The sequence below is a fragment of the Microtus pennsylvanicus genome, chromosome 4 (genome assembly GCF_037038515.1).
Source record: "Microtus pennsylvanicus isolate mMicPen1 chromosome 4, mMicPen1.hap1, whole genome shotgun sequence".
NCBI lineage: Eukaryota > Metazoa > Chordata > Mammalia > Rodentia > Cricetidae > Microtus > Microtus pennsylvanicus.
This window is the reverse complement of record NC_134582.1, coordinates 79,085,784-79,110,719: the sequence shown is the minus strand read 5'-3', so window position 1 is coordinate 79,110,719 and position 24,936 is coordinate 79,085,784. Positions and strand designations below refer to the sequence as shown.

The window sequence follows — 24,936 nt, the reverse complement described above, 5'->3', positions numbered from 1 at the left end:
ACAAAAGGCAGACCGAGAGAGGGCCTCGTGTCTCAAGAAATATAGGAGAGCTCATATCTCTTTGTGGAAGCCAAGACCATTCTTATAACGTCTAGCCTGCAGCACCAATTTATATTATCGATCGGCGCTGTAGGCGTTTGAGTTTGCAACCGTCTTCACCCCTCTCATTCCCCTCCTAACCGGCAGTGGGACCCTCTCTTTCAGATCCTTCACCCCGCGCACAGTGAGACCGTTTATTTCTCTTCTCTAGGGCAGCCCTCCGTTTATTTTGACCAGCTTAGGGAATGGGGGTGGGGAATAGGTCCTTCCAGCAGCAGTCAACGAACAGGCTCCAGAGACGCTTGTGACTTGCCCAAGGTCACAGAGCCAGAAGACTGAGGCAATTCGATTCTACCCTAGGAGTTTGCAGCTCCCAAAGCCCTTCTGGTTCCTGCATCACGCCCACGTCTCGAGCGCCGCTCGCGCTCGGGGCGCAAACAGCACCACGCGCCTTGCAGGTTGCGCTGAGCCCTAAGGTTGTTTCCTTTGGGCCAACGGCGCGGAGGGATTAGGAAAACCTGGACCACGCTGCTGCGCGTGTCCCTGCAGCCCACCAGGCTGCTTTGGGGCTGCAGGTGGTGCAGCACTGGGGGCCTGGCCTCTCCTGAGAGCCGGCTGGGCCCCCGGACCTTTCCTGCAGCCCCCCATCCAAGCCGCGCGCCAGCTGCGTGCCACGGCTTGCTGACGACCTCGGAGCGCAGCCGGGATGCAGGGGTGTGAGCGGGGACTGCAGCGGAACCTGCCCGGGGCACTCCAGAGTAGGGCTGCTCTCCGCAGGCTGGCGCTGCGCCGGGGTCGCCGCAGCCCGGGGCCCCTCCCGGGCCACCTGTGCGCCTACCGGCCGGCCGGGGTGATGCCGGATCCGGAAGAGCAATCCACTCCGGGTTCCAGACTCCTGTCTCTGTCCCTGGAGACAGCGAGGGGTGGTGGGAGGCCTCCCCGCCCACTACCCCAGCTCCTCCCTGGGGGAGCCTCAGGCGTTGCCCGAAGGGATCCCCAGTGCCGGGGGTGGCCCCGGAACGCAGCGCCGCCCGGCCCCTCCTCCCCCGCCCCGCCCCGTCTCCGCCCCGCTCCGCCGCTCCAGTCCGGATTTTGCGGCGCCCGCCGGCCCGCTCCCCGGCTGCGGGCTCCGCGCGGCGGCTGGCTCGGTGCGCGGCGCGGCTGGCGCTGCGCTCCGCCCCGGCTGCATTGCTGCGCTCCGGGTGCCCAGGGGAGCCACGCGCCGCGTGCGCCCCGCAGCCGGCCGCCCGGAGGCAGCGCCGTCCTCTGGCATGGGCCCCGGGGGCGCCCCGAGGTGGGGCTCTCGGTTGAGGCGCTGACAGCCTCTCTCCCGCCCGCGGGGCCCCGAGTCCAGCCCGCTCGTCCGCCCGCGGCCATGGCCATCCGGCCCGGCCTGTGGCCAGCGATCCTGGGCATAGTCCTCGTCTCCTGGCTTCGTGGTTCGGGTGAGTCACGCCGCGCGCGCTCTTGGGAGGCTTGCGGGGGACCGTGCGCGCGAACGCTCTGCTCTGGGGAGGAGGTGGACCTGACCCGCGCGGCCGACCCGGCTGGGAGCCCCCGGAGGCCAAACTTTGCTGGGCAGGACGCGGGGGCCGCCTCTCACTGCTGCGCAGCTTCCCGGTGCGCTCTCCCGGAAGCCTGGGTTTTGCCAAGTCCAGGAACAGCTGTCAACGCACGGGGCTGGAGAGTGTAGACGCCCCACGCCTCCGGGTGGGGGAAGTTTGCTGGTTTTACGGCCCCAGAGAATGGTCGGGGGTGTTGAAATAACCCTGGAAAGACAAGACTTGAAGGACTCAGAGATTAGTGGGTTTGAACCATACTAGTGCCCAGAAAATGGGGTGTGTGTGTGGGGGGGGGGGGGGTTAAGATAGCTCTTCCAGGTAGGACTGCCCCAAACAGCCACTCACAATTTCCCAGCTTGGCACCTGGCCTCTGCCCACGTCTAGAACACAGTGTCCTCCTCTGTCCCCGCCACACACGCTTGCACAAGCACACACTCAGGCGTGGAGGCATCCACAGCCCCCAGCTCTTTCAGCCGGCAGTCAAAGCACTGGGGCCCCTGTGGTGGTCTGCGTCTCCTGGGCTAGCTGATGGAGGTGGGAGGGGAGAGAGGAGGGAGTGAGGGAGTTGTTTGCTGTTGACTGTTGGTTGGCGGGCTTCTCCTCTAAGAAACTCCACAGCCCTGCTTTCTCCCCACTTGTCTCGTTGGCCACCCTAACCAGTCCCTTCATAACCCACCTCCTGGTGTGAGGGGTCTTGGGGAAAGTCTTTGTCTGCTTTCCCCTAGCCTGCACCTAAGCTGAGCTGGGGGGGGGGGGGATCCCTAGTCTCTGACCCCCACCCCCCAGGACTTAGCAATGCTGAGCTTCTATATGGGGAAGGGTGCCTTAGCAATTCTTCATGCTTGATGTCCCCTGAACCTGCTTGGGGGAGGTGCGCCCCAGGCTGGCAAGGCCACAGTTCATTCTCGGGGTGTGGATTTCTGAACTGCCAATCTAGAATGAAGAGAGCTCAATCAAGGACCTGATGCTTTAGGCCGATGGCTGGTTCCTTGAGGAATCTCTGCGCATTGCATCCTTCACCCACCGCTGCCTCGCTGCCCCCCACATCAAGCCCTCTTCCTTGTCCTGCCTGCTCTGTCTCCCTCCCCATCACTGCACCCTAAATCCTCACTTTAACAAACCGTTCCCGTTGGCCTCCCCTTTTAATTCTGACATCCTCAGACTGAGCTGTGGTTGGATGTGTGCATGTTCATTCAGGGGTGTGAGTGGCACCACTGGCTGTGGTCATGAGCTGGGGGTGTCCGTGCTTCTGCACATGGAGGAGGTGCCGCCAGACACTGAAGAGGTGCCCGGGAAATGTTTACTGAGTTGGATGTGTGTGAGAGGGCTGTGTGGTCAGAGGCTGCGTTTTGCCACGTGAGCACGTGTGAAAGCTGTGGACTGGCATGTGTCCTGGGTGATGGGGGGCACTGGCGTGGCATGGCCAGTGTTGTCATGTGTGTGGTCAGATGAGTACTGATAGGCTGCACGCGTGTGGTAGCCGTGGGCTACTGCACCGGTGAGCTCTACAGATGGGGTGACAGGCACTGGTAGGTTAGGGCACCCAAACCCGTGAATGAAGGATTGGACCTCAAGAAACTGGAGCTGGAGATCTGCCCTGTCTTTTGGCAGGGCACCTGTTGGGGCCTGGCCCGAGGTTTCCCAGGGCGGACAGGTGGGCACCAGTGCTTCAGGGCTCTCTGGGGCAGAGCCTGTCTCTGGCATTAACTCTCGGCAGTGGAAGGGGTTGCTGAGGGGTATGGCGGTAGGAGTGGCTCTACTTCTCAAACAGGCCCCATCTCACTGTCCCCCACAGGCTCTGGGCATGTGTGGACAGATACCCAGGCAGGCTGCCCCTGCTATGACCCTAGCTCCCGCACCGGCCTATCAGTTCCTTGGCAACAGCAGCTGGTGAAAAATGTGTCTGTGAGTGGCTGGGAGAAAAATGGTCAACCAGGCAGGCTTAAGGGGCATGGTGGGGGGCAGTGTTGCCGAGCCACTGCAGACTCTGCCCTCCGTCCGTTGTCACCCAGCGTCACACCCCGCCACTCACACAAAGCCAGCCGGCAGCACAAACACACCTGGACATGCCCCTGTCTGTGCCTGCACCCACAGGCACCCACTTGACTCACCAGTCCGCACAGCCGGCGCATACAACTCCTTACCCTTAGGTCTTCTGTATTGTGTGCCCGGTCCTCCTCGTGAGGAGAGGCATAGGGGCATGGAAAGTGGGGGCCAAGGGTCAAGCTTAACATTGCCCCTGTTTCTCCTCCTTCCATTCTTATTCCCATTCCCAGGGCTGCTGGACTTTCTGCCCACTTGGACTCTAGGCTAACAGGACTGGGGAGGAGGCTGGTATTCTAGGGCAGAGAGCACCATATTCTTGCTTCTTGTACAAGGGGTGGGCTGCTCTAGGTACTGCAGGAGAGGGCTGAACCTTTCCCTGGCCTGCTTGCTCCCCCTCGCCCTTGTTGGGAAAGGCTTTCTTCAGGGAAGCCAGCAGTAGCATTGCTCCTGGTGCTAACACTCCAACCTGGAGGCCTGGTGCCTGGGAGCCGACTTTGGCCTTTGTCACATCCCTTTTCCTGCCTGCTGCTGCTGCCATGACTCTCCGGTTTACAGGCTTCAGCTAGATACCATGGGCTTGGGGTGCACAGCCCTTTTAGGTGAAGGCCCCAATGCTGCCACCTAGGAACCTGTTCTGTGCACACAAATGCCAGGCCCTCTCATGCCAAGCTAACACCATCCTGCTGTCCCCTCCTCCTAGGGCCCTGCTATTGCTGCTATCCCTCACCCACAGCCTGGAGGGGCGAGAACCTTACTATCTCCCTTGGCTCTCCCTTCTCCTTCACGCTTCACATTTAATCCGCTGTCAAGTCATCCAGCTCCCATCTTACTTGTGACATTGCTATGTCCCTCGCCTTCTTTGCTTCCTCCCATCCCCCAGCTCCTTTATCTCTCACCTGTCTCACCACAGTGGCCATCTCCTACCCCTCCTCGGCTCAGCCTAAGGGCCCTGGAAATCAATAGAAGACTCTCCATGACTCTCCAGGGCCTGCAAGTAGTCTGGTCCCTGGGCTGGGCTGGGCGAGTGAAGGAAACACCTGGTGGATGCACCCAGAGGTCAGCTGCATCACTGGGTTCTGCCTGCTGTGGGCTTGGCATCACCAGACTAGCTGTTTCCAGACCTGCAGAATGTGGTGCCACCTGGCCTTGATGCTCCCCGCTTGGCATCCTAGCTCCTTGGCTCTGTCCTGATCCCAGCCAGGTCCTTATACTGCTGTAGCCTTGACTTGAGGTCTCCCCAAAGCCTCCACAGCTCCTCCTGCACAAGGCTCGGTGATGTGATCTGGGGTGGGACCCTTCTTCTCCAGTGTTTCCCCAGCAGGGTCGTTGCCCGTGACACTATTTGCCCTCCTCTCTGCCCCTGCCTTGCTCCAGATCACAGCAGTCAAGGGTTTAATGCTTTTCTTTCTTTTCTTGGTTGGAGTTTGGGCTTGAAGGCCAAACAGAGAGGAAGAGAGAAATTTAATCTATCCACTTAAGCAGCGGCCCTCATCCTTATTCCTGACCACAAACTCCCGTGTAGTGATATTACATTTGTGTTTTAATAAATAAAGCTTGCCTGAAGTTCAGAGAGTAAAACAGCCATACAGACCAGGCAGTGGTGGCACACATCTTTAGTCCCAGTAGCCACACTAGTTAGCCATAGAGGCCAGCAGTAATGGTGCACGCCTTTAATCCCAGCAAGAGAGGAATAGAAGACAGGTCTCATCTCAGTCTCAGTCTGAGGATTCGTGGAGGCAGGATCACCATTTTGGTCTGAGGCAGAGGTAAGAACCAGTGGTTGACTGCTTTACTTTTCTGATCTTCAGGTTGAACCCCAATGTCTGCTTCTGGGTTTCTATTATTTGTGCTACACTCCCCCACCCTGTCAGAATGCAGACTCATAAAGCCAGGACCTCCACGGGGGCAGACACCATGCTTAGGTCACATATACATGTAGACAACAAGCCAGCACACGTGCGTGCATGTTAATATGCCCATGTCTGTTGCAAGGGTACTTTCACCCTGTCCCTGTCCTCACATTGATTTCCTCAGAGTAACATTTTCGTGTGCAAATAAGGTTGATACCAAGATCTGGGCTGCAAACACACATCACCTGTGTGTTGTCTGGGCCCCAGACCACCCAATGTCCCCTGCCTCTCAGGTGGAAGCTCAGCTTACTGTAATCCTTCCCACAGCCCCCTCCTCCCTCTTACCTGTCTCCCCCCACACCCTGGGTCCTTCTTTCTTAGGGGGAAGTTCTAGCCTCTTCCTACCAGGTAGGACGGCAGGGACTTTAGAGGCAGATAGAGCTGTCTAAGCTGCAAGTCACTGGACATGGAACTAAAGTCACCTTCCCAGGCTGCTTCCACATCTATAGGATGGGATCTAAACTGTTGGTCAGGCAGCAGCATCCAGAGGGGACTGCAGAATCTCAGGTGCTCATGGCTCATTGCCTTCTGCCTCCATTTCCCCTGACACTGGAGACAGTGACTTAGGACAGAGATGTGTCTTACGCTGCAGCAGGCCCAGGCTCAGCCATAGGACAGAAGAGGCTTCATTGAAAAACTGTGCCCTGTATCCAGTCCACTCTACATGTGTGACGCCGGAAGGACTTGGGTTTAATTCATGCTCACAGGGTGTTGTCTGGGTGATTGTTGCCATCGCTCTTTTGGTTCATGCTGTCCTGGGACCATGTGCTGATTCCATCTCGACATGCAGGATATGGCCACAGAGTCCTGGGTGGATGTAGATTCTAGTTGTAGCTCTGCCATTTGATTGCTGTGTGATGCTGGACAAATAAATCCCTCACACTGTCTGCATTGAACTTGATGGCTAGCCCCAGGCAGAGGCTCATGCCCCGGGAAGCTGCCTCTGGAGCCTGGGGTGGACTCGGCACTCAGTTGCAGGCTCTCCCAGGAACTGCTCACACCTGCCAAAGACACCAGCAACCCTGGCAGTGGCTGACTGTGTTGCCTGGGAGCCAGGTAGCTTCTGGGGCAGAGCCAAAGGTGGCTGTAAGGCAAAGCTTGGTACTGTGAGTCCCAGTTCCCAAACCAAGAAGCTGGGTCCTGCTGTAGTTTGTGAACTCCTCTAGTGATTAGCAGAGACCCCAAGGTCAGGGTGTTGAAGGCCTGCCCCTTCTCCAGACACGGAGGGCAGAGGCCATAGGAATATTTTAACTGCAGAGTCTGTATCTCAGCCAGATGGTGGAATTGTTAGATGGGGGAGTTTGGCAAGCTCTGGAGACTGGGTTTGAGCCAGGGCCAGGGTGAGGCATGGACTTGCTTAAGGGTACAAATTTGCATAGCCAAGTACACAGCCATCTCTTGTGAGCACCTCCTAAGATCCCATGCCCTTGGCACCTTCCATGCCTCTTAATCCTCACTCTGGATTCCACCCTTCCCTGCCCCTCTCCAGGGTCAGTGTGTAAATCCATCCATAAAGGCTCATCTTACAAGAGCATTGCACCAGCACCCGGGAGGCACTTAAAATGGTGAGCACTTGACTGTGTGTAGGGCTCCATCCTGGTGGGTGGGGAGCAGAATGGCTGAGGATGAGGACGTGGCTGAGCGACTAGGTGGGGTCAGCCTAAGGAGAGGATCCATTTTCCAGGCTATGTCTGCCTTGTTTTTCTTTGCCACTATGTGGAGGGCAGAACGTATAGAAGCCATTTCCACTCTCCAGGTGTAGCTGCTGACTGACTCAGTCTGGCCCTGTTTAAGATTGGGGAGACTGTGCGTTCTGGGGAGGCCGGAGTAGCTGCGGCTCTTTACAGAAGAGTATAAAAGGGGGAAGGAAGTCTTAGGGCCCTTTTTGGTAGGGGAGGAACCCTGAAAATTCTGTCTCTTCATTGGCTTAAGGAGGGAGCACCAGGGGCGAGTCTTCACCTTGACTGGTGAGTTCCCAAAGCTGAGTTCCTCAGTCTGGAAGTCACCAGTGCGTCTCTCTGGAAGGTTCAGGGTCACCTTGAGCTCCAGGCAAATTCTTAGCTGATTGGGGAATGAGGGTCTGGGGAGTCTGCCTTTATCGACGTACCTGTGGGACCTTACAGGGACCTTGGGAAGGGAACTCTTGACTCGGTATCCCAGCAGACCCTAAAGCCAGGTTGTAAAGTGAACTCTCGTCCCTTCCTGGCAACTCCACCCGGGACCGTGTAGGGGGAGTCGCCCCCGAATTAGACTCCACCCTCTCCTAGTTGGGGCGGAGCCCGACGAAACGCAGGCAGTGAAGGTCTTTCTCAGGTCTGCTTTTTTCTCCCGCTCCTTCTCCCGTCTCTCGTGATTGTGCCCGCTGCGTGGCCCGACCCACAGCCTCCGGACAGCACAGCCATCCCCCCCCCCCCCCGTCATGATCGTCAAGGTGGCTGGGTGGGTGGGCGGGGTTCCTCCAGCCAGCGAGGCTGCGGGACACGTGGGTGGCCCTGATCCGCAATGGCCCGACCCGAGCCCGGGATGCAATTAACTGCTGCGGGAGGGGAGGGCCCACCGGGCGGTGTCCCCGCTCCGCGCGGCCTAATTAACGCGCGGCGAGCTGGGGCCGAGCCGGGAAGGGGCGGGATCCCTCCGCCCGCCAGCCCGCCCGCGGCCGCCCGCAGGATTAGCGGCTCTTTGTTCGGGGTCTGTTAACAAGTTCCTGGCTGAGCGCTTGGCTGCCGCCCGGGGAGCTCTGTCCAGCCTCCTCCAGGGCTACAGCCTCGCCTCTACCTGCCCAGCCCGGACCCTTTAGACGTGGGGTGAGGGGTGTAGTCCAAGACCCGGGACAGGAGGATGCCCCACAACTGTCCGAGTGTCTCTTGTAGGTGGAAGCCATTATTCCCATTTTGCAGATGAGGCAGCACCCACTTGCGCCAAAACCCGTCACCCTAGGCAGACCGAAGGCTCAGTCTAGATTTTGACTCTCTAGAGCATTTTTTGTTGGTTTGTTTTGAGGCAGGCTCTCTGTATTATGTATCTCTGGCTGTCCTGTAACTCGCTCTGTAGATCAGGCTGGCCTCAAACTCACAGAGCTCCTCCTGCCTCTGCCTCCTAAACACTGTACCTTCCTAATGCTTTTTTTTCCTTACTGAGAGAGAACTCTGGGTGGGAAGAGGAGGGTGGCTGTAGCCTGTTAGCACCTTTTTTAAAAAAATTTTTAATTGGCACCCTGATGGTGGTTAAGTGCTAGGCTCCACCTGGAGGTTTCATCAAAACCTTGTCAGTCCACGATACAGGTGAAGTCAGCCCCATCCATGAGAGGGCAGGTGCAGACAGTGGCAACTGTGACCACATTCCAGTCCGTCCTGTGTCCCTGTCCCATTGGCCTGATGGAAGGAAGCAGGAGGCCATGGTCTGAGTCGTCCTTTCCATCCTGTCAGTTCACATGGCCACCTAACCCCACCTGAGTCCTTGTTTTCTACACCTGGAAAAGGCTGGCCAGGTCCCAGGGCTGCAATTATAATTAAGGAGGAGGTTCTCACCTGTGCCCTGGAGCTCAAGCCGAAGGGACTTGTTCAAAATTATTTTATTATAACGAGGTACAATCCTTTCTAGTAAGTTCCTCCAGGTGTTTCTGGGCTATTTCTTCTGGGGCTACACTAGATGGCGTCCCCATTTTGGTGAAGACAGGACGCCTGCCTGCCCCATTTGCCCCTCTGCAGGGCACACCTCCAGCTTACTCAGTGCTGTCTCCTCCAGTGTGGTTAGGAGCTCCTCCCCGTGCATCTTGTCCCCGGAGAGAGCTCAAACTGACAATGCCTCAGCACTAAGCAGCGTGGGACACTAAGTGCATCTGTTGCAAATATTGAAAAAGTCAACTCTCATTTAAGCAAAAATAGGCAGATAATAGAATTTAATGGCAGATGTAACTGCAAAGCCAGGTGTAAACCTGGTCTCAGGCATGGCTGGATCCAAAGGAACAGCATAACCAAGACCCATCCTTTGTCTCAGTTCTTGGAGCACTGGTGTCACTCCCAATCATCCTCCCCACAGTCCCCATGTGACTGCCAGGGATCCCCAAGACTGCAATCTCCTCAGTAAATTGAGCATCTATCCTTCAGACACCCCCAAATGGCCTGGTCTTCTTTTACTGGTCCAGCTCACATGCTCTACTCGTGTGTGAGCCACTAATTAGTCATAGGGTTACGTGGCTGCAGAAATTTGGGCTTAAGCCACAGTCCCGTAGTACTGTCGTCCAGATGACTCGCCACTCCTTGAAGCTTCTCATCCAGGAGGCACGGGTAGAAACAGCCATCCAGTTTGTGCATGGATTTACAACACCAAGGACACCTCCCCAGTGCCTTCAGCATCCCCGGTGGGCCTCCGCTGGACCTGCACCCACACACCTGCAGGTCCCACACATCTCATGTCATGGCTACAAAAGCCCTCCCCTGTGGCCTTGCCCTTGGCTCTCTTCTCATGCTGGGTGTGCTGTTCAGACGCTGAACCTACTTGGGTATCTTGTCTTTGACCAACACTTTCCTAGAAACCTCCTTCCAGTCCTTTGGGATCCAGTTCACATACGCCTGAACCTCTAAAGACCCCTTCCCTTCAGACCCAGACCAGCTCCTAAGAGGGGTCAGCACCCTCTGTTCAGCAGTGGTGCTTGGGGCAGGGCCAAACAACAGGTTCTCTGAGAGGCTGGCAGTTTTTCTGACGTAAATATTTCTGCCACAGCTGATTTCAAATGCCAGTGTGGTAACAGCTGGCCTATAGAAGTCTGGAGTTATGGCAGTCAGCCCTGAGCCAGGATGCGCTGGTCTCCGTACATCAGAACTGCATACCAGGCTGACCCAGCCCTTTGAAGTGACCTACCAGAAGTGGACAAGTCTCAGACTTTCCTAAGCAGGGCCTTGACTGCTGCTGGCCTGGGACCTCTCCTAGCAGTCTCTCCGGTTGGGCTAAGGGTTGAAAGTCAGTCAGGAGTTGCTGGTTTGGGTGCAGCGCTTCACCCTGCTCTGGTTAGATTAGTTATATAAGCCCTTGTGCCTCAGTTTCCTCACTGAGAAGGTACAGGGAATGAGTGGCTCCTGTGAGCAGGGTTGCCAGCGTAGAGGGAGCGCTTCTCTGAGAACACACAACCTTGCCAGCCCACAGCAAATGTTTGGTGGGTATGCGCTCCTGGCTGGGCTGGGTGTGCAACTGCACATTTGTGTGTGCTTTAGCTTCCTAGATTATGTGTGCGTAGCAGAAATGGAGTCTTGCTGACAAGACAGGCAGAATGTGTCAAGGCCTGGCACCTCGGGAAGGTGTTTATTTTGGGGTGACAAGCATTCATGGGGAGGTTTGGGAAGGGAAGCTGATGAGGTGAAGGTTCAGCCATGCAGAGTAACTTGGCCAGGTACGTCTTGTGACATCCTGGAAGTCAGGCCTGGCCCCTCGGATTGCAGAGAAGGGAGGTGGCAATGTCACTGTCATATCTAAGAGCCAAGGGAACTGGGAAAGGACAAACCACTTGATGTCCTGGGGCTTCAAAGAGTGACATAAGCCAGAATCTCAGCTTGTGGTGGCCAGAGAGGTAGGAGGAGGTAGGGAGGGACAGGACGTGAGAGAGGGATGCTAGAGCAGACGGTACCCGTGGGGGGCTGGCAAGCAATGGAGCTGGCTATGTCTTTGAGCTGGGGAGTGACAGGCACTGAGCAGTGTTTAAGGAAGATTAATCTGGCGGTGCGAAGAGGATGGATGGCAGCAGAGAGAGGCTGGAGGCAAGGAGACCAGCCGGGAGGCTGCGGCGGTCACCCAGGCAAGAAATGACGGAGCCTCCCTTCCCAGCGAGCAAGCAGCAAGGCTGGAGTAAGAGAGATAGATGTGGGAGACGCAGCGAGTGGGGGTGCTGCATCTGGATGGCGCATATGGGGGGCAAGGAGGGGGAGGAGGCAAACATGATTCAGAGTTCTGAGCCCGGGGAAGTGATGTCAGAACCAGAAAATAGATGGGGATCTGGGTTGGGGGAGAAGCCTTAAGAGTTCTGAATCCAGTGTGGTAACCCCACCCCGCCCCGCCCCACCAGGCTGTGGCTTATGTGTGGACTTGTATCATAAGCAACTGATACTAACTCTGGCCAAGCTGAGTGTTGTAACAGCATTGTCTTAAAGCCATGTCCTAGGGGACAGTGACCTGTTCTGTGCTGAGTAGCTGTCTGGATCAGCTGGGAGGGGCCGCATGGAGAAGGGCCTTCCTAACAAGCAACAGTAGAGGTGGGAACGTTTGCCCAAGGTCCTATCAGGATTCAGCAGGAGACTAAGGGAGGGTGGCAGGTGGCCTAAGACTCTGTGGTGGAGTAAAAGGAGCTTGGAGCTCAGCTGAGTTTACTCCACCTCCATGGGCTCGAGAAGGTTTCCGGAACTGGGCTTGTCGGAGGAATGTCTCAACTTCCAGGGATGGGACTATCGACTAGGGAACCCAGGCTGGCCAAACTGCAGAAGAAACCCTGGACACAGTGATTGGTTCAGTAGCCGAGGGTCGGTCAATCAGGATCTAATGCCTGTCCTCATTTGGGGGTGGAGGGGTTAGCAGGCTGGGTCTAAGGGTCAGGACTATCTCCTCCTGTGTGGAAAGAGCCTAGGTGATGAGTGGGGGGAGGCCGTGGCATACGAGAGTGGGGAGAGGCAGGAGGAGGCAGAGATTGTCTTAGAGGCTCCAAGGCCCCAGAGATTGGTCATTAGAGCATTCTCAAACCTGTGAACTGATCCAGCAACTTCTGAACTTGGTCAAAGAACTTCCTGCTCTAGGCCTATGCTGTATGAAATGTTGGGTCTTGGTGCCCAGCACCCATTTCCCAAGAGGAAGGTAGAGTTTGCACCCAGAGGTGGCCAGGAGGCCTGTGTGGGGCACTCGGCTCGAGCAGCAGCTCTTGCATTCTGAACAACAGATTCCACATGAAAACCAGACCCTAGGCTTTCCTTTCTTTACTTTTGTTTTTTGAGACAGGGTTTCTCGGTGTAGCCCTAGCTGTCCTGGAACTTGCTCTGTAGGCCAGGCTGGCCTCAAACTCAGAAATCTCCCTGCCTCTGCCTCCCAAGTGCTGGGATTAAAGGTGTGTGCCACCTATGCCTGGCCACAGGCTTTTCTTGATACATCAAAATATCTGAGCTATAGCTGTGCGGTGGGAGCACATGCCTTTAATCCCAGCACTTGGGAGGCAGAGGCAGGTGGATCTCATTGAGTTCGAGGCCAGACTGGTCTACAAAGCAAGTGCCAGGAAAGCCAGGGCTACACAGAGAAACCTTCTGTCTTGAAAAACCACAAACCAAAAATAAATAAATAAATAAATAAATAAACAAATAAATAAATCAGAACTGGGGCCTGGAGAAATGGCTCAGCAGTTAAGGGTGTGTACCTGCACTCACAGAAGACTCTGATTCAGGTCCCAGTACACCTGGCAGTTCACAGCCACTGGTAACTCCAGATCTAGGAGGATCCTGCATTTCCGGTCTCTGAGGTTACTGACACACACACACACACACACACACACACACACACACCACTTTAATAAAAATAAATCTTTTTAAAGAGATATGAGCCAGGCCCAGTGAGCTCATTGTCTTGAGTGGGCTGGAACTTGGCTGTCACTTTTGTGGGCATCATTCCTAGTACCCATGTACCATTTGCCACTCTGTGCCTTTATTGCTCATGTCTTATACACTTCTCCTCCTCGTCTCTTCTGGCTTCATGTGTCCCAACAAATGCATGTCCTTAATTTGCCTAGGTAGGCCCCTGCCCTGTCTGACCCCTGGTCCATCTAGCCCCTGCCCTGTACACGTGCACGCATGGATGCTCCCACATGCCCTGCTCACTCCCTCTGGTTGGTGACACTGACGCTGCTTGTCCACTCTTGGCTCAGTGCACAGGCCACATGCAAATCCCTTCCTGAACCTCCCTTCCCTTCCTGCTCCTATCCCCAGGCTGGCTTCGAGATGCAACCAGGGCAGAAAGCACAGCTGGGAGACGTGTCGTAAGAAGCAGGTTGTGGATGCTGTGATCTTGGGTCCCCCTTTCTAAGGGACCCTCTGGGGGAACGGCTGCTGCTGAGAAAGCCTCAAGGAAGTCAAAGAGCAATCAGTGGGAACTGGGAAGGAGTTGTGGGTCAGGGGCAGTCATGAGGGAGGGCTGCAGACAGCTGAGGCCTGGAGGGTGTGCTGTGCCAAAGCCAGGAGCCATTGCTTGGAGTCTGTGCTCAGGAGCCTGCCAGGGAGGTGGCCGGCATTAGTGAGCAGGGAAGATGAGGGGACATAGAGATCATTGGGAACTTACAGGAAGGGACAGAATATAAGAATATTGGAGCTAGAAGGCATGGAACCCATCAGGGCTTCAGGGAAAAACTGAGCAGGAGAGGGGAAGGACCAGCATGGTTGGTTGCCGTGTTTTACAGCACACTCACACACGGGCTCTTTCTGAGATAGACTCAGAGAAATGACTTGACCAATGTCACATGACTACCCTTCAGAGCCAGGTCCCAGCCTCAGCTCTTTGGAAGACCAAATGGACAGACTGGGGGACAGGGTTAGGCAAGATGGCCATGCCTTCGCCATCAAGCAGCTGTGTATTAGGCACCTCCTGTGTGCCAGCCACCTCAGCAGGCACTGCAGGAGTACAGTGAGCAAGGCCGATGCTCTCCTCCCTGGTAGAACCCACATCAAGGTTGGAGATGATGCCAAACAGACAGATTAAAGGCATGAGGAGAGTTTATTTTTGTTGTTTAGTAGAAGGCAGCAGAAGGGTCACATGACCATAGGCGCACTGAGCTGAGACAGGATGATGGCAGAGGCCTCTCTGTGGAGGGCATCTGAGCTGAGAAGGGGCAGCCAGGAGGAAGGCAACTGTGGGGTGTGGCAGAAGGTGTGGTCTGGTCTGAACATGAAATCGTGCAGATGAAGAGGAGGCTGAATGGCTTCATCTGCAGTCGCTGCTACTCGAAGCCACCAATACATCTGGGAAGGCACAGTGGAGAATCAGAGTGACTGAAAGTTCCTCTGGGCCACATCTGATCTTGTTAACCGATCTGAGAACATCAGAAGGCCTGGTTCTCTGGTTTGCTTTGTGCCACAGCTTGAGCCCAGGGCCAGACACTCCTCTGCTTTGGTTATGCAATGGCAGGAAGGGCCTGAGCCTGTGCTATTGTGGAACTGATCCTGAGGCCTTAGGGAGGGCTATGGTGAGGCAGGACTAGGTGCAGGGGAAAGGTCAGGGGCCACTTGAGCCCCTCGGAGCTTCCAGATTGCCAAACAAAGGTCTGGATATCTGCTGTCTTCATCTCCTTCTATCAAATACCAACATGCAAAATAGCTAACAGAGACCTAGTGAAGCTGGATGTGTGTGCATGAGTGCACGCATGCATGCATGTGTGTATTAATCGAGGTGAAGTTCACATGAAAATATTCATGTCAGAGTTCACAGTCAGATAACACTTGTGTGTGCCTGTCGCCTCTATCAAAGGGATTTTCGTCATTCCCAGGCCCTGATCAACAGTACCTCCTCTAAGTCTCTCTGAGCCTGCCCACTGTGGGTATGTTATGCAGATGGGACTATGGCACCTGTGACATCACACTGCAGGGGCTCCATCCCTGCTGACAGCTAGTTCTGGTGTGTCTGTCAGGCCTTCATGGCAAGTGCTCTCAGGCCCGACTGCATTGAAAGAAACAAGTTTTGGTTTGGGGGTACTACAGACTGGCAAGTGTTTTGTACCAAATGGGAGTTACACAGATCACTTTCTGCATGGGAGAGAGAAGGAACCCAAATAAATAAATAAATAAACAAACAAATAAACTAAATTCTGGGTAGCCTGCAGCACCTATGCATTTTTGCCTTAATGAAATTCACTTGGGAATTCCTGCAGAAAGGAAAACAGAAAACAGGGTGGGCAGGGAAAGTTAAGGAGAGAGAAGGCCGAGGGCACTGGCGACAGAGCGCTCACCACCCAGCCGGGAGGACTCTGCAGACAGCTGTCATTGGAATATTTCCCCAGAGAATGCTGGGTAATTCAGCCGCCAGGGGCAAGGGGAGAGGAGGGAAGCAGAGGTCAGCACTCGGTCACAAGAGAAGGGAGCACACTGGCCAGGGGGGCTGGAAACGGGCAAGGGAGAGAAGACCCTGAGCGTGTATCCTGAAGAACGCACGCACTGAGAACCAAGCGTCCCAGGTGACGAAGTCCCCTCTCCCACGTCTCCGTGAACACAATTCCTTCTTTTGTGCTTTTCGTTAATTCACTGTTCTGAGGTCATAGATTCACTTTCCTAGACCCTGGAGTTGAAAGAAAATCGTCCAGAGGTCTAAAGTAAGCAGTCAGCTTCCCGATCTCTGATCCCAAAGGCCCAGGTGCCTGTTTAAATCCACCTGGCACTTGCTCCCACCTCTGGCTATTGTAAGCCTTGCTGCTTTGAACATTTCTGTACCGATATTTGCTTAAATAACCTGCTTTCCGTTCCTTTGGGTACTCTCCCAGAGTGCAGTTGCTGGTCCGATGACTCTCGCACAGAACAGGCTCAGGAGCAGCAACATTGTTTCCTTGGTGCCTGCACGGTTTTATGTTCCCACCCGAGATGCATGGGCTTCCCGTTTCTTGACATCCTGATGTGTATCTTAGAAACACTGAATTCTGCAAGGCCAGCCAGCCCTGCCTGCTGTGGGCCTCATGGTCCAGGATGGACATATAAGAGCAGTGGTGGCAGCCGAGACTCTGTGGCCCTGTAGCTGATGGTGGGATTACCGTGAACTGTGTGACTGTTGGTTCCCCCCTCCTCCTCTGCACTTCCCCAGTCAAGAACTGCCCTCTCCACCCCTCCACTCCTATGCATGCACGTGCGTGCTTGGATGTGTGCGTGTCTGTGTGTGGATGTGTGTGTGTGTGTGTGCACGCTCATACACAAATATGTATGTGTCTCATCACCAGGATAAATGTAGCTACCAACAATGCTGCGGGCTGGTGCTAATTTGTCAGACCCGGTACATGGTTGTGATCTTGAATACATTAACATTTTCATGTGAAATCATTTCATTTTTTAGTGATTAGGAAATATTTGTCTTAAGCATTGGGGGACATATTGTAGGCCTCCTGGACAGTGGGGGCCAAGGTGCGGGAGCCCCCAAGTATGATGTCATTCATGCTGCCTGTGTAAGCAGTCACTACTCCACCCTTACTTCCTGGGCACGGTGCTGAGTGTGGCAAGGGCAGATAGGTGGGTAGCAGGATGATGGAGTAGAGGCAGTGGAGTTTGAGCATCCCCAGATCCAGTCCTGGGCCCAGAAGCTTCAGCCTCCATCTCCCGGTTTCTCCATGTCTGTCCAGCCTCACTCAGACATCACTGCAGAGAGGCCTTCCCTAGATCACCAGCGTTCCCCAGCACCCTTCACGCTCTCTGCCTTGGTGTCTTCACGGCTTTATCAGCAGTAGGGCGGGGCCTTCGTTGTATTGTTTCCTCCTTTACTTTATGCCTCCTTCAAGTTTCTTGAGGGCAGGAACTGTCGTTGTATTTTTAGTTTTGTTTGTTTTTTGTTTTTGTGTCTTTGTTTTTTTGTTTTGTTTTGTTGTTTGTTTGTTTGAGATTGGGTTTCTCTGTTACTTTGGAGCCAGTCCTGGAACTAGCCCATGTAGACCAGGCTGGCCTTGAACTCACAGAGATCTGTTTGCCTCTGCCTCTCCAGTGCTGGGGTTAAAGGGGTGCACCACCACTGCCTGGCTGGAACTGTGGTTTTTTATGCTCACCAATCATGTGTGCAGAGGTGGGTGGGTGGTGGATGGATCTGTGGGAAGCAGATGTGTTCATGAACTGGTATTCCAGGCCCTCACCCTTCTCCATCCCCCGTTACCTCCACTCCAAGGTGGTCTATGCCTCCCTCTCTGGGTGTGCCAAGTGCTTTGGGCAAACTGTCTCCTCAGGACCACTGCTGATAGCCTTCTCATGTGGGATCTTCCCCTCTTTTTCCTGAGGCTTCTAAGCTCTGTGGCTCTCTCCAGAGAGGTGTGTGTGTGTGTGTGTATGCATGTATGTATGTATGTGTGTATGCGTGTGCATATATGCATGTGTTGTAGTGTGTGTATGTGTGGTGTGTGTATGCATGTATGTATATGTGTGTATGCATCTCTGTGTGTAGTGTGTGTATGCATATATGTATGTGTTGTGGTGTGTGTGTGTGTGTGTGTGGTGTCTGTGTATGTGTTGTATGTTACGCTAGAACTAGGCTCCTCCCATCAGCCTTTCTGTGACAGTCACACAGAAGGCTCTCTGCAACCTTCTTTTACCTCCCAAACTCCTGTGGCCCTGCCCCCACGCCCTGGGTCAGACCCTCTCCCAACACCCTCCCCCTCCCCCGTGAAAGGGAAATAACTGGAAGCTTTTATCGTTCGGCAGAAGCAACATCAGAAAACAATTATTGTTTTAATTACCTGCTGTCGCCGTACAAGACAGGGAGGTTGTAAAGTGTGATGGAATCTTTCATGTTAATGGACGCCAGCCTGGGCCAGGGCGCGATTTATGTGGCTGCAGCTGGCAACTTCAGTCACTGGCATGGAATCCCTAAACCCCCATGTCCCTATACCTGCGCCAGGCACCCCTTTTGCCCATCACCTGTCTGTCTAACATGGTAGGGACACTTGCCTTCTCCCAGGAAGGCCCAGCCGGCCAGCAAGGACGCAGGGTCCAGCAACCTTTTGGGTGCAGTTGTTGGCTTGGCACCTCTTGCCACTCAATGGAGAAGTGCTGGGTGGGTACGGACTGGTCCCTGTGCAGGCCTGCTCCCCACCACCCTGCTGTGTCACACACATCCCATCCTGGCTGGTGTCTGGTTCCGTGTCTTACACACCCTGCTTCCCTCCCCTCTTGTTTCTCCCAGGTCCTGGGCAAAGACAGCTCCTCCTGGCTGAGGTCTTCAGCCCCTCATCAGCATATACCATCTTCCCCAGACACTGCAGCTGTGTTCTGACCCAGCTGACACTTTTTTCCCTGAGCGTATTCACACATTTCTTCTCTCAAGCCTCATAGTGGAGCTTTGAAGAAGGCTGTGTGACACCCATCTTTCAGATGTGAAGACTGAGGTACAGAGAAGTTCAAAGTTCAGGCTAACAGCCTGGTGTCTTAAGAGCTGGCGAGGACTAACCGGGAAGGGCTCCATGCCTGTCCACTTGGATTTTGTTTGGGGCGATGTCTTGCTATGTTGCTAGATTGGTCTTGAACTCTGGGGCTCAAGTGATCCCCCTGGTGGAAGACAAGAGGGAGAGGGAAAAGGCACCAGCCAGAATGGACAACAGGGTTTGCTCACCCTGGGGAAGGGGAAGCATGAACATGAAGGACCTGGGTCAGACTGACCTCTCTCAAGACACACCTTTTTAAGTCCCCTGGCAGGTGCAGTGGTCAGTCTGGTATCCAGAACAGAGGTCCTGGCTAAGACCAGGGAACAGCAAAACACTGCAGTAAAGAGGGGACACCTGGAGAGAAAGTTTTGGCTGTTGTGTGGAACCACATGGGGTTTCTCTGGGCATGCTCAGAGCTGACTTCCTCTCCAGGACAATCTGGGGTGCAGGCTGGCTTCCTCTCCAGGATAGTCAGGGGTGCAGGCTTGCTTCCTCTTCAGGACAATCTGGGGTACAGGCTAGCTTCTTCTCCAGGACAATCTGGGGTGCAGGCTTTCTTCCTCTTCAGGACAGTCAGGGTGCAGGCTGTGGGTTTGCCCTCAATGTCTTCCCTTATCTGTTTACTCACCTGCCCGTCTGTTCTTTCATGCGTCACCTTGTGTCTTCAACAAGTGCTTGTCCTGTGCTGTTGTCCTCTCTGGGCACTGAGCCATAAGCAGGGCTGCTGGGATGTCCAGTGACACCGCGTGTGTACTCTTGTGGAGCTGATGGCCAAGGGCAGGGGACAGGCAACACACCAGTGAGCAGATAAAGAAATGAAATAATCACGTGCCTCGAGGCATGCAGAGGAGAACAGAGGAGCTGAGACAGGGTCCCCTCGCCTCCCTTCTTCTGTTCCTGTCCCGTCTGGGGCTGAGAAGTGGCTCTCTGCTCCCGGGCCCAGCTCTGATGCATGGATGGCATTAGTGGCCCAACCTGCCTGATTTGTCTCCCTGTCTTCCCTGGATTACTGTCGCGTTTTGGCCATCACTTCAGCCTCTAATATATTCCCCAGGGCCGGGGAGGGGCCATTCATTTAAAGATCTTCCTATTGAGTCTTCTCCTCTGTGGAGCCAAGGAGGAAGAAAAATGCTAAGAAAGGAGGAAAAGGGGAGCCAGAGAGACCTGATGTCAGGACCACAAGCAATAGCAGAGTTTGCTAGGGAGAGACTTGGTGAGCTGGGTACATCCTCTCACCCCTTTAGTCTTGTCCCCTGTTCACCCCTACTCCCCCCCACACCCCCACCTGTGTCCCTGTGAGCCCATCCCACCCCAGCCTCTGAGAGAAGCTGTCCCTAAGTGCTGGGAGACAGAGTCTCTGATTATAACTCAATTTGCCAGTGTCCATCTCCCTCCTAGGTCTCTGTGGGGCTGTGTGTTTGTTGTTGGGGCTCCCCGGGGAGCAGCCTCGGTGCTCCTGGGCCAGAGCTACTTTCAGGCTGGGACTGCTTGGCACCAGTGGCAAGGAGAGACACTAGCCAATGCAACAGCCGAAAGGCAGATCAAGAGTGCAAGGGACAGTTGTGTGGGGACCCTCTCTGGGACAGTTGTGTGGGGACCCTCTCTGGGACAGTTGTGCGGGGACCCTCTTTGGGACAGTTGTGCGGGGACCCTCTCTGGGACAGTTGTGCGGGGACCCTCTCTGGGACAGTTGTGCGGGGACCCTCTCTGGGACAGTTGTGCGGGGACCCTCTCTGGGACAGTTGTGCGGGGACCCTCTCTGGGACAGTTGTGCGGGGACCCTCTCTGGCACTTGCATGGCATGACCGGGAGTCACCATCCATCTCATGGAAGTGTTCAGAAATCTCAGGTACTGTGGGCAAGCCCCTCATGCTATGGGTAGCCCTACCAAGGACAGGCAAGGTTCAGCCCGGCTTGCTTGGGAGGACAGGTGTTCTCACACACTGCTGGAGCCCAAGAATAGGGCCTCACTGGCCTGGTCACCTAAAAGTGGACATTGACCCTGGGCACTGGGGATGGATGCACCCATGGGTGAAGGTGACCTTGCTGCTGGCTCCAGAAGCCCGCTCTTCACAGTCAGCCCTCCCAGGGGGCTCAGGACCTCCTGCCAGCCCTGTCTCTCTCCTGTCAACAATGGCCACTGGGCAGTATAGTATGCAAGTCCCCTACAAATGCTCTTGGATGGGGGCCACTGGGCCCCTACTGGTGGCCAGGAACAGCCCTCATCCAGGATTCTCCAGCCACAGAGGTCCAAATTTCCGGAGAGTCCCTGATCCTTTCCCAGTAGCTGCAGATGCTGCCCGACCTCTCGTGCATTTCTCTCCCGTGCTGGCATTTCATGCCTGGCTCTGTCCCCTTCCCTCCTGTTAGACATATGAGATCACAGCTCCGCAGAGGACATCTCTGAGCTCCTTCCGACGTGCAGGTGTGCGGCTGAGTGGGGAGGAGGGAGGTGTGGAGATGCCTGTAAGTACACGACACCTGAGCAGGAGCGGAGAGGCACCCCTGAACAAAAAAATGTCTCAGAAATGGATTCCACTGGAATTCTAAGCAACTGTTTGCTTGTCAAGAAATAGCTGACAAAAGAAAGAAAAGGAGCAAGCTGTGGAAGGCCAAACAGCCTTCTTGAAGAAGTGGGAGATAGCTTTTAGGGCAGAATCAAAGCTCCTTTCTTCCTTCCTTCCTTCCTTTCTTCCTTTCCTTCTTTCTTTCAATATTTAAATAAAAGATCTGGAAGAGTTTATGTTTGGTAAAATTATGGAGTTTGCAGTTAAATCTCAACCCTTTTGAGTGGTGGTAAAATGTCACTCTGATGATGATGTCAGGAGAGGTCTTACCGTGAAAGGCACCAGGTAGGGCAGAAGATGCCACTGCGTTTGGATTGGGGTCATGGCATGGAGGCTGTCTAGGCAGAGAGAGTTTGGGGCCCAGAAGGACAGTAGTGAGCTGGACAGGATGGGAAGGGAGCTGGAGAAATCATCCATGCCCCCTTCTCCCATCACAGGGCTGACGGTGACCGCACCCTGCAATGGGGCCTGCTGTGGTTATGGTTTCTTAGAGGCATGCTGGTAAGAGTTCCGGGGAAATGGTGTTCAGCCACAGATCCGTGTGCCTTAGTAACTCAGTTTGCACATCTATGGAATGGGATCCGCGTGCTGTAGTAACTCAGTTTGCACATCTGTGGAATGGAGCCACTGTAGTCTCAGGCATGGCACTATACAGGCAATGGCAAAGTTACCGACAGCCGAGCAGCCGTGGAGAGAACTATGTGGAAAGGGGTCCAGACCTATAAAGTCACCCTGGCCCACCTGGAACAAGCTCAGGACGAAGTCTCCGAGAAAACATTGAAGTTTATAAAATCAGCAGGAAGGGGCCTTGGCTAATTTGCTGCCTTACAGGCAGCCGCTCCCCACCCCAGCCCCCAGCCACCTCAGGAGGAGGCAGCTTAAAACCAATAACAGGAAATCCTGCTGTACTCGGCAGGGGAACAAACTTTGAAAATCATTTCCCCTAGAGGTGATACAGGCTGGAAATATAAATTGCTTCCAGAAGGGTTTAGATAAGTTCGTGGATTGCAGAACCGGAATGGTTCCTGGGCAGAATTAGAGTACAAGGGGCCCTCTGTCCCGTGAAGATGATGTCACGGAGGAAGTCCCCAGCACGGCCAAATGCCTGGGCAGCCATGACCCCCTGCTAGCCCCGTCTGCACACCAGCCTGCAGTGAGGCACAGTTCCTTTCCCTCTGGCAGCCTACTTCTTCACTGAGACACCTCTCCACCCTGTCCTTACCGCACTGCTACTCAGGTACCTGTGTTCAACCCACCCTCCCTTCCCCCTCACTGATGCTCCAGCACCCATGCTGAGCTGTGACCCGTGGGTTCTTCTAGCCCCGTGTTCATGTCTTCACTCTTCACAGGGCCAGCCAATTACCCTCTCAATCACAGGGAAGCCACCCCTCCCTCTGTGCACTGCCGTCCAGCACGGGCATCATGAGACGGTGGAGACTGGAGTCACCTGCCAGGCCCTCTGGGGACTGTTCTTGGCACGCAGCCTGTCTTTCCAGTGCCTATATCTGCCTGGCTTGCTTCTCCAGGGTCTCCAGCACAGGCTGCTAGACCAGTTTGACGTTCGAGCCCTTAGGGGACCTACAGCTTAGGCACCAGGATTGGAGACTTGGTCATGAAGAGGAAACAGGCTGCTTGGGCCCCTGCCAGGTTATCTGCTTTGTGCAGAAGGTCTTCTGGGAAAGGGATGAACAGTGACGGAAAGGCTACGGAGTCTGCTTTTCCACCCAGGTTCTGAAGATGTTTTTTGTTCTTCCCAAGCAGCGACAGAGCCTGTGGCTGTGAAGTTAGCCCTGACTGGAGCTCTAGTACCATGGACAGTACTTCAGCCGGTTCAGCTGGTTCAGTGGTTCAGCCCCTGGACAGCTCCCCACACCTCACATACTTCAAGTCAGTTTAATTAGAGCTGTGCTCTGCCAGCCATGACCTCTGCCAGCTCCTGTGGGGTCCCCCACCCCAAAAGCTCTCTGAAAAATTTACTTGTCTGTTTTCAAAGATGCTCGGGACTCCTGCTGTGTGACAGACGACGTTTTATGAGAAAGTTACTGAAGAGGGCTGACCAGTGTGGAGCTCCCTTGGGGTGGCGACCCTCATCCTGTAGATAGCCACTGAAACTCTCAGATCTTCTCCCAGGCAAAATGACTGCTGTGGTTGGGTATGGCTCAAGTGTCCCCAGTGACTGACATGCTGGAGGCTTGTTTCTCAGTGCAGTGGTGGTGGTGGGGGATGTCCCTGGTATATTGGAGGCTCTGCTCTCAGATGAGATTAAAGTAGTGTTCACAGACCCCTTAGTTCCCACACAGGGCAATAAGAAGAGAAAGCCTCGCCCTCCCCAGTGCTCTGGCTCCGTCTGGTGATCTTACCTCTTGTTCCCAAGGACCAGGAAGGCTTCTCAGCCTCCACAATCGTGGGCAATGATGGTGGGATGCACAGTGGCCAAGTGCTTCCCTAGCAAGTGCAAAGCCCCGAGTTCAGTCTCGGTTGTGCAAAAATAAAACTGTGGACAAAGTAAACTTCTTTATAAGGTTAACCTGCCTCAGGTATTCTGTTACAGTAATCAGAAAAATGGACCAGTACTGTTACCACAGTTTCTTAGCAAACCCAATTCTAGTGCTTGGTTCTACCAAGAGGCTAGTCAGGAAGGGGATGGCGAGGCTCATTCTGATATCAGATGCCAGGAAGCTACTCTCCTACAAAGAAGGCCTCTGACTCCCTGGTGCCCGAAGAAATAGCATCATTCAAGTTCCTTTCTGATCTGTCTTGCCAGGTTGGTCTCTTGTCTCTCTGCTCATGGTTCCTGCTTTCTAGACAATCTAGGTTCTCAGTTAAGAATCTTTTGGTTGCAATGTGATGGAAAAGTCAACTCACATAGACTTAACAGTAAGTGGGTATTTTTGATTCTTGTAATTGAAAAGCCCACAGGTGTGGCAGACTGGGGACAGCCAGACCCACAGACTCAGTCACTCTGGACTGTTCCCTTGGCCCCCAGACTCCATGCCTTCTGGTGACAGGGTGGCTGCAACAGCCCCAGCTCTCAGTTCTAAACCCCACTCCCAGGACTTCATTTGCTGCTTTCTATGCCCTTTCAGTCAATTGCCATTCCTAAGACAAGTGACACAGTCAGGATGCACCCTGGAACTTTTAAGGTTTCATCCAAGCCAGTTAGCTAATTATGGAACAGTGGCAGACCCTCAAAGAAAATGGAGTTGCCATTTGTGGGGAAAAGAGAGTGGAGGCCAGGGATGTAGCTAAGGCGTCAGTAGCTGAGCCTGCAGTCTCCTTCTCTGACCCCTGCCTGACTGGCCCTGTCAGCCACCCCACCTGCTGACACCCTGTGCTCTCCATACAAGGTCATCCTTGCCACTGTCTCTGATATTGTGTCTGCTCCTGAGGCCCAGCTACCTCTTCGGCTCCCACAGCACTGTATTTGGACATTTCTTTGTTCCGTCCCTATCCTTGCCGCATCCTCCAAACCACTAGCACTTGTCTAGGGAGATGGAGGTAAAACTGGGTTGCTTAGATACAGGGGCATCGGAGGAAGATGCACCAAGAGCCAGGAAACCCTGAGCTGTGGCAACAAGGTCTTCAAGCAGCAAGGAGAGGGGACATGCGTCCCGGGGATGGGGCGATGGATGAGCACAGTCACACTAGCTTGGTTGGGTGTGATGACAGCACCCCGAGAAGGACTCTGCTGTGGAAGGCTG

At 54.6% G+C, this 24,936-nt stretch overlaps 1 protein-coding gene across 2 annotated transcripts in view; it reads left to right on the top strand.

Annotated features, from left to right (window-relative positions):
• Nucleotides 1-640: 640 nt before the first annotated feature.
• The window catches only part of Unc5a (unc-5 netrin receptor A), a 56,681-nt gene continuing 32,385 nt past the window's right edge, over nt 641-24,936 (top strand). The window contains exon 1 of one of the 2 annotated variants that reach the window (XM_075969556.1): nt 641-1,484. In XM_075969556.1, the coding sequence (XP_075825671.1) occupies nt 746-1,484 (739 nt within the window). In that variant the 5' untranslated portion in view covers nt 641-745. The remainder of the gene's footprint in view (nt 1,485-24,936) is intronic. The other variant, XM_075969557.1, reaches the window with a different exon arrangement.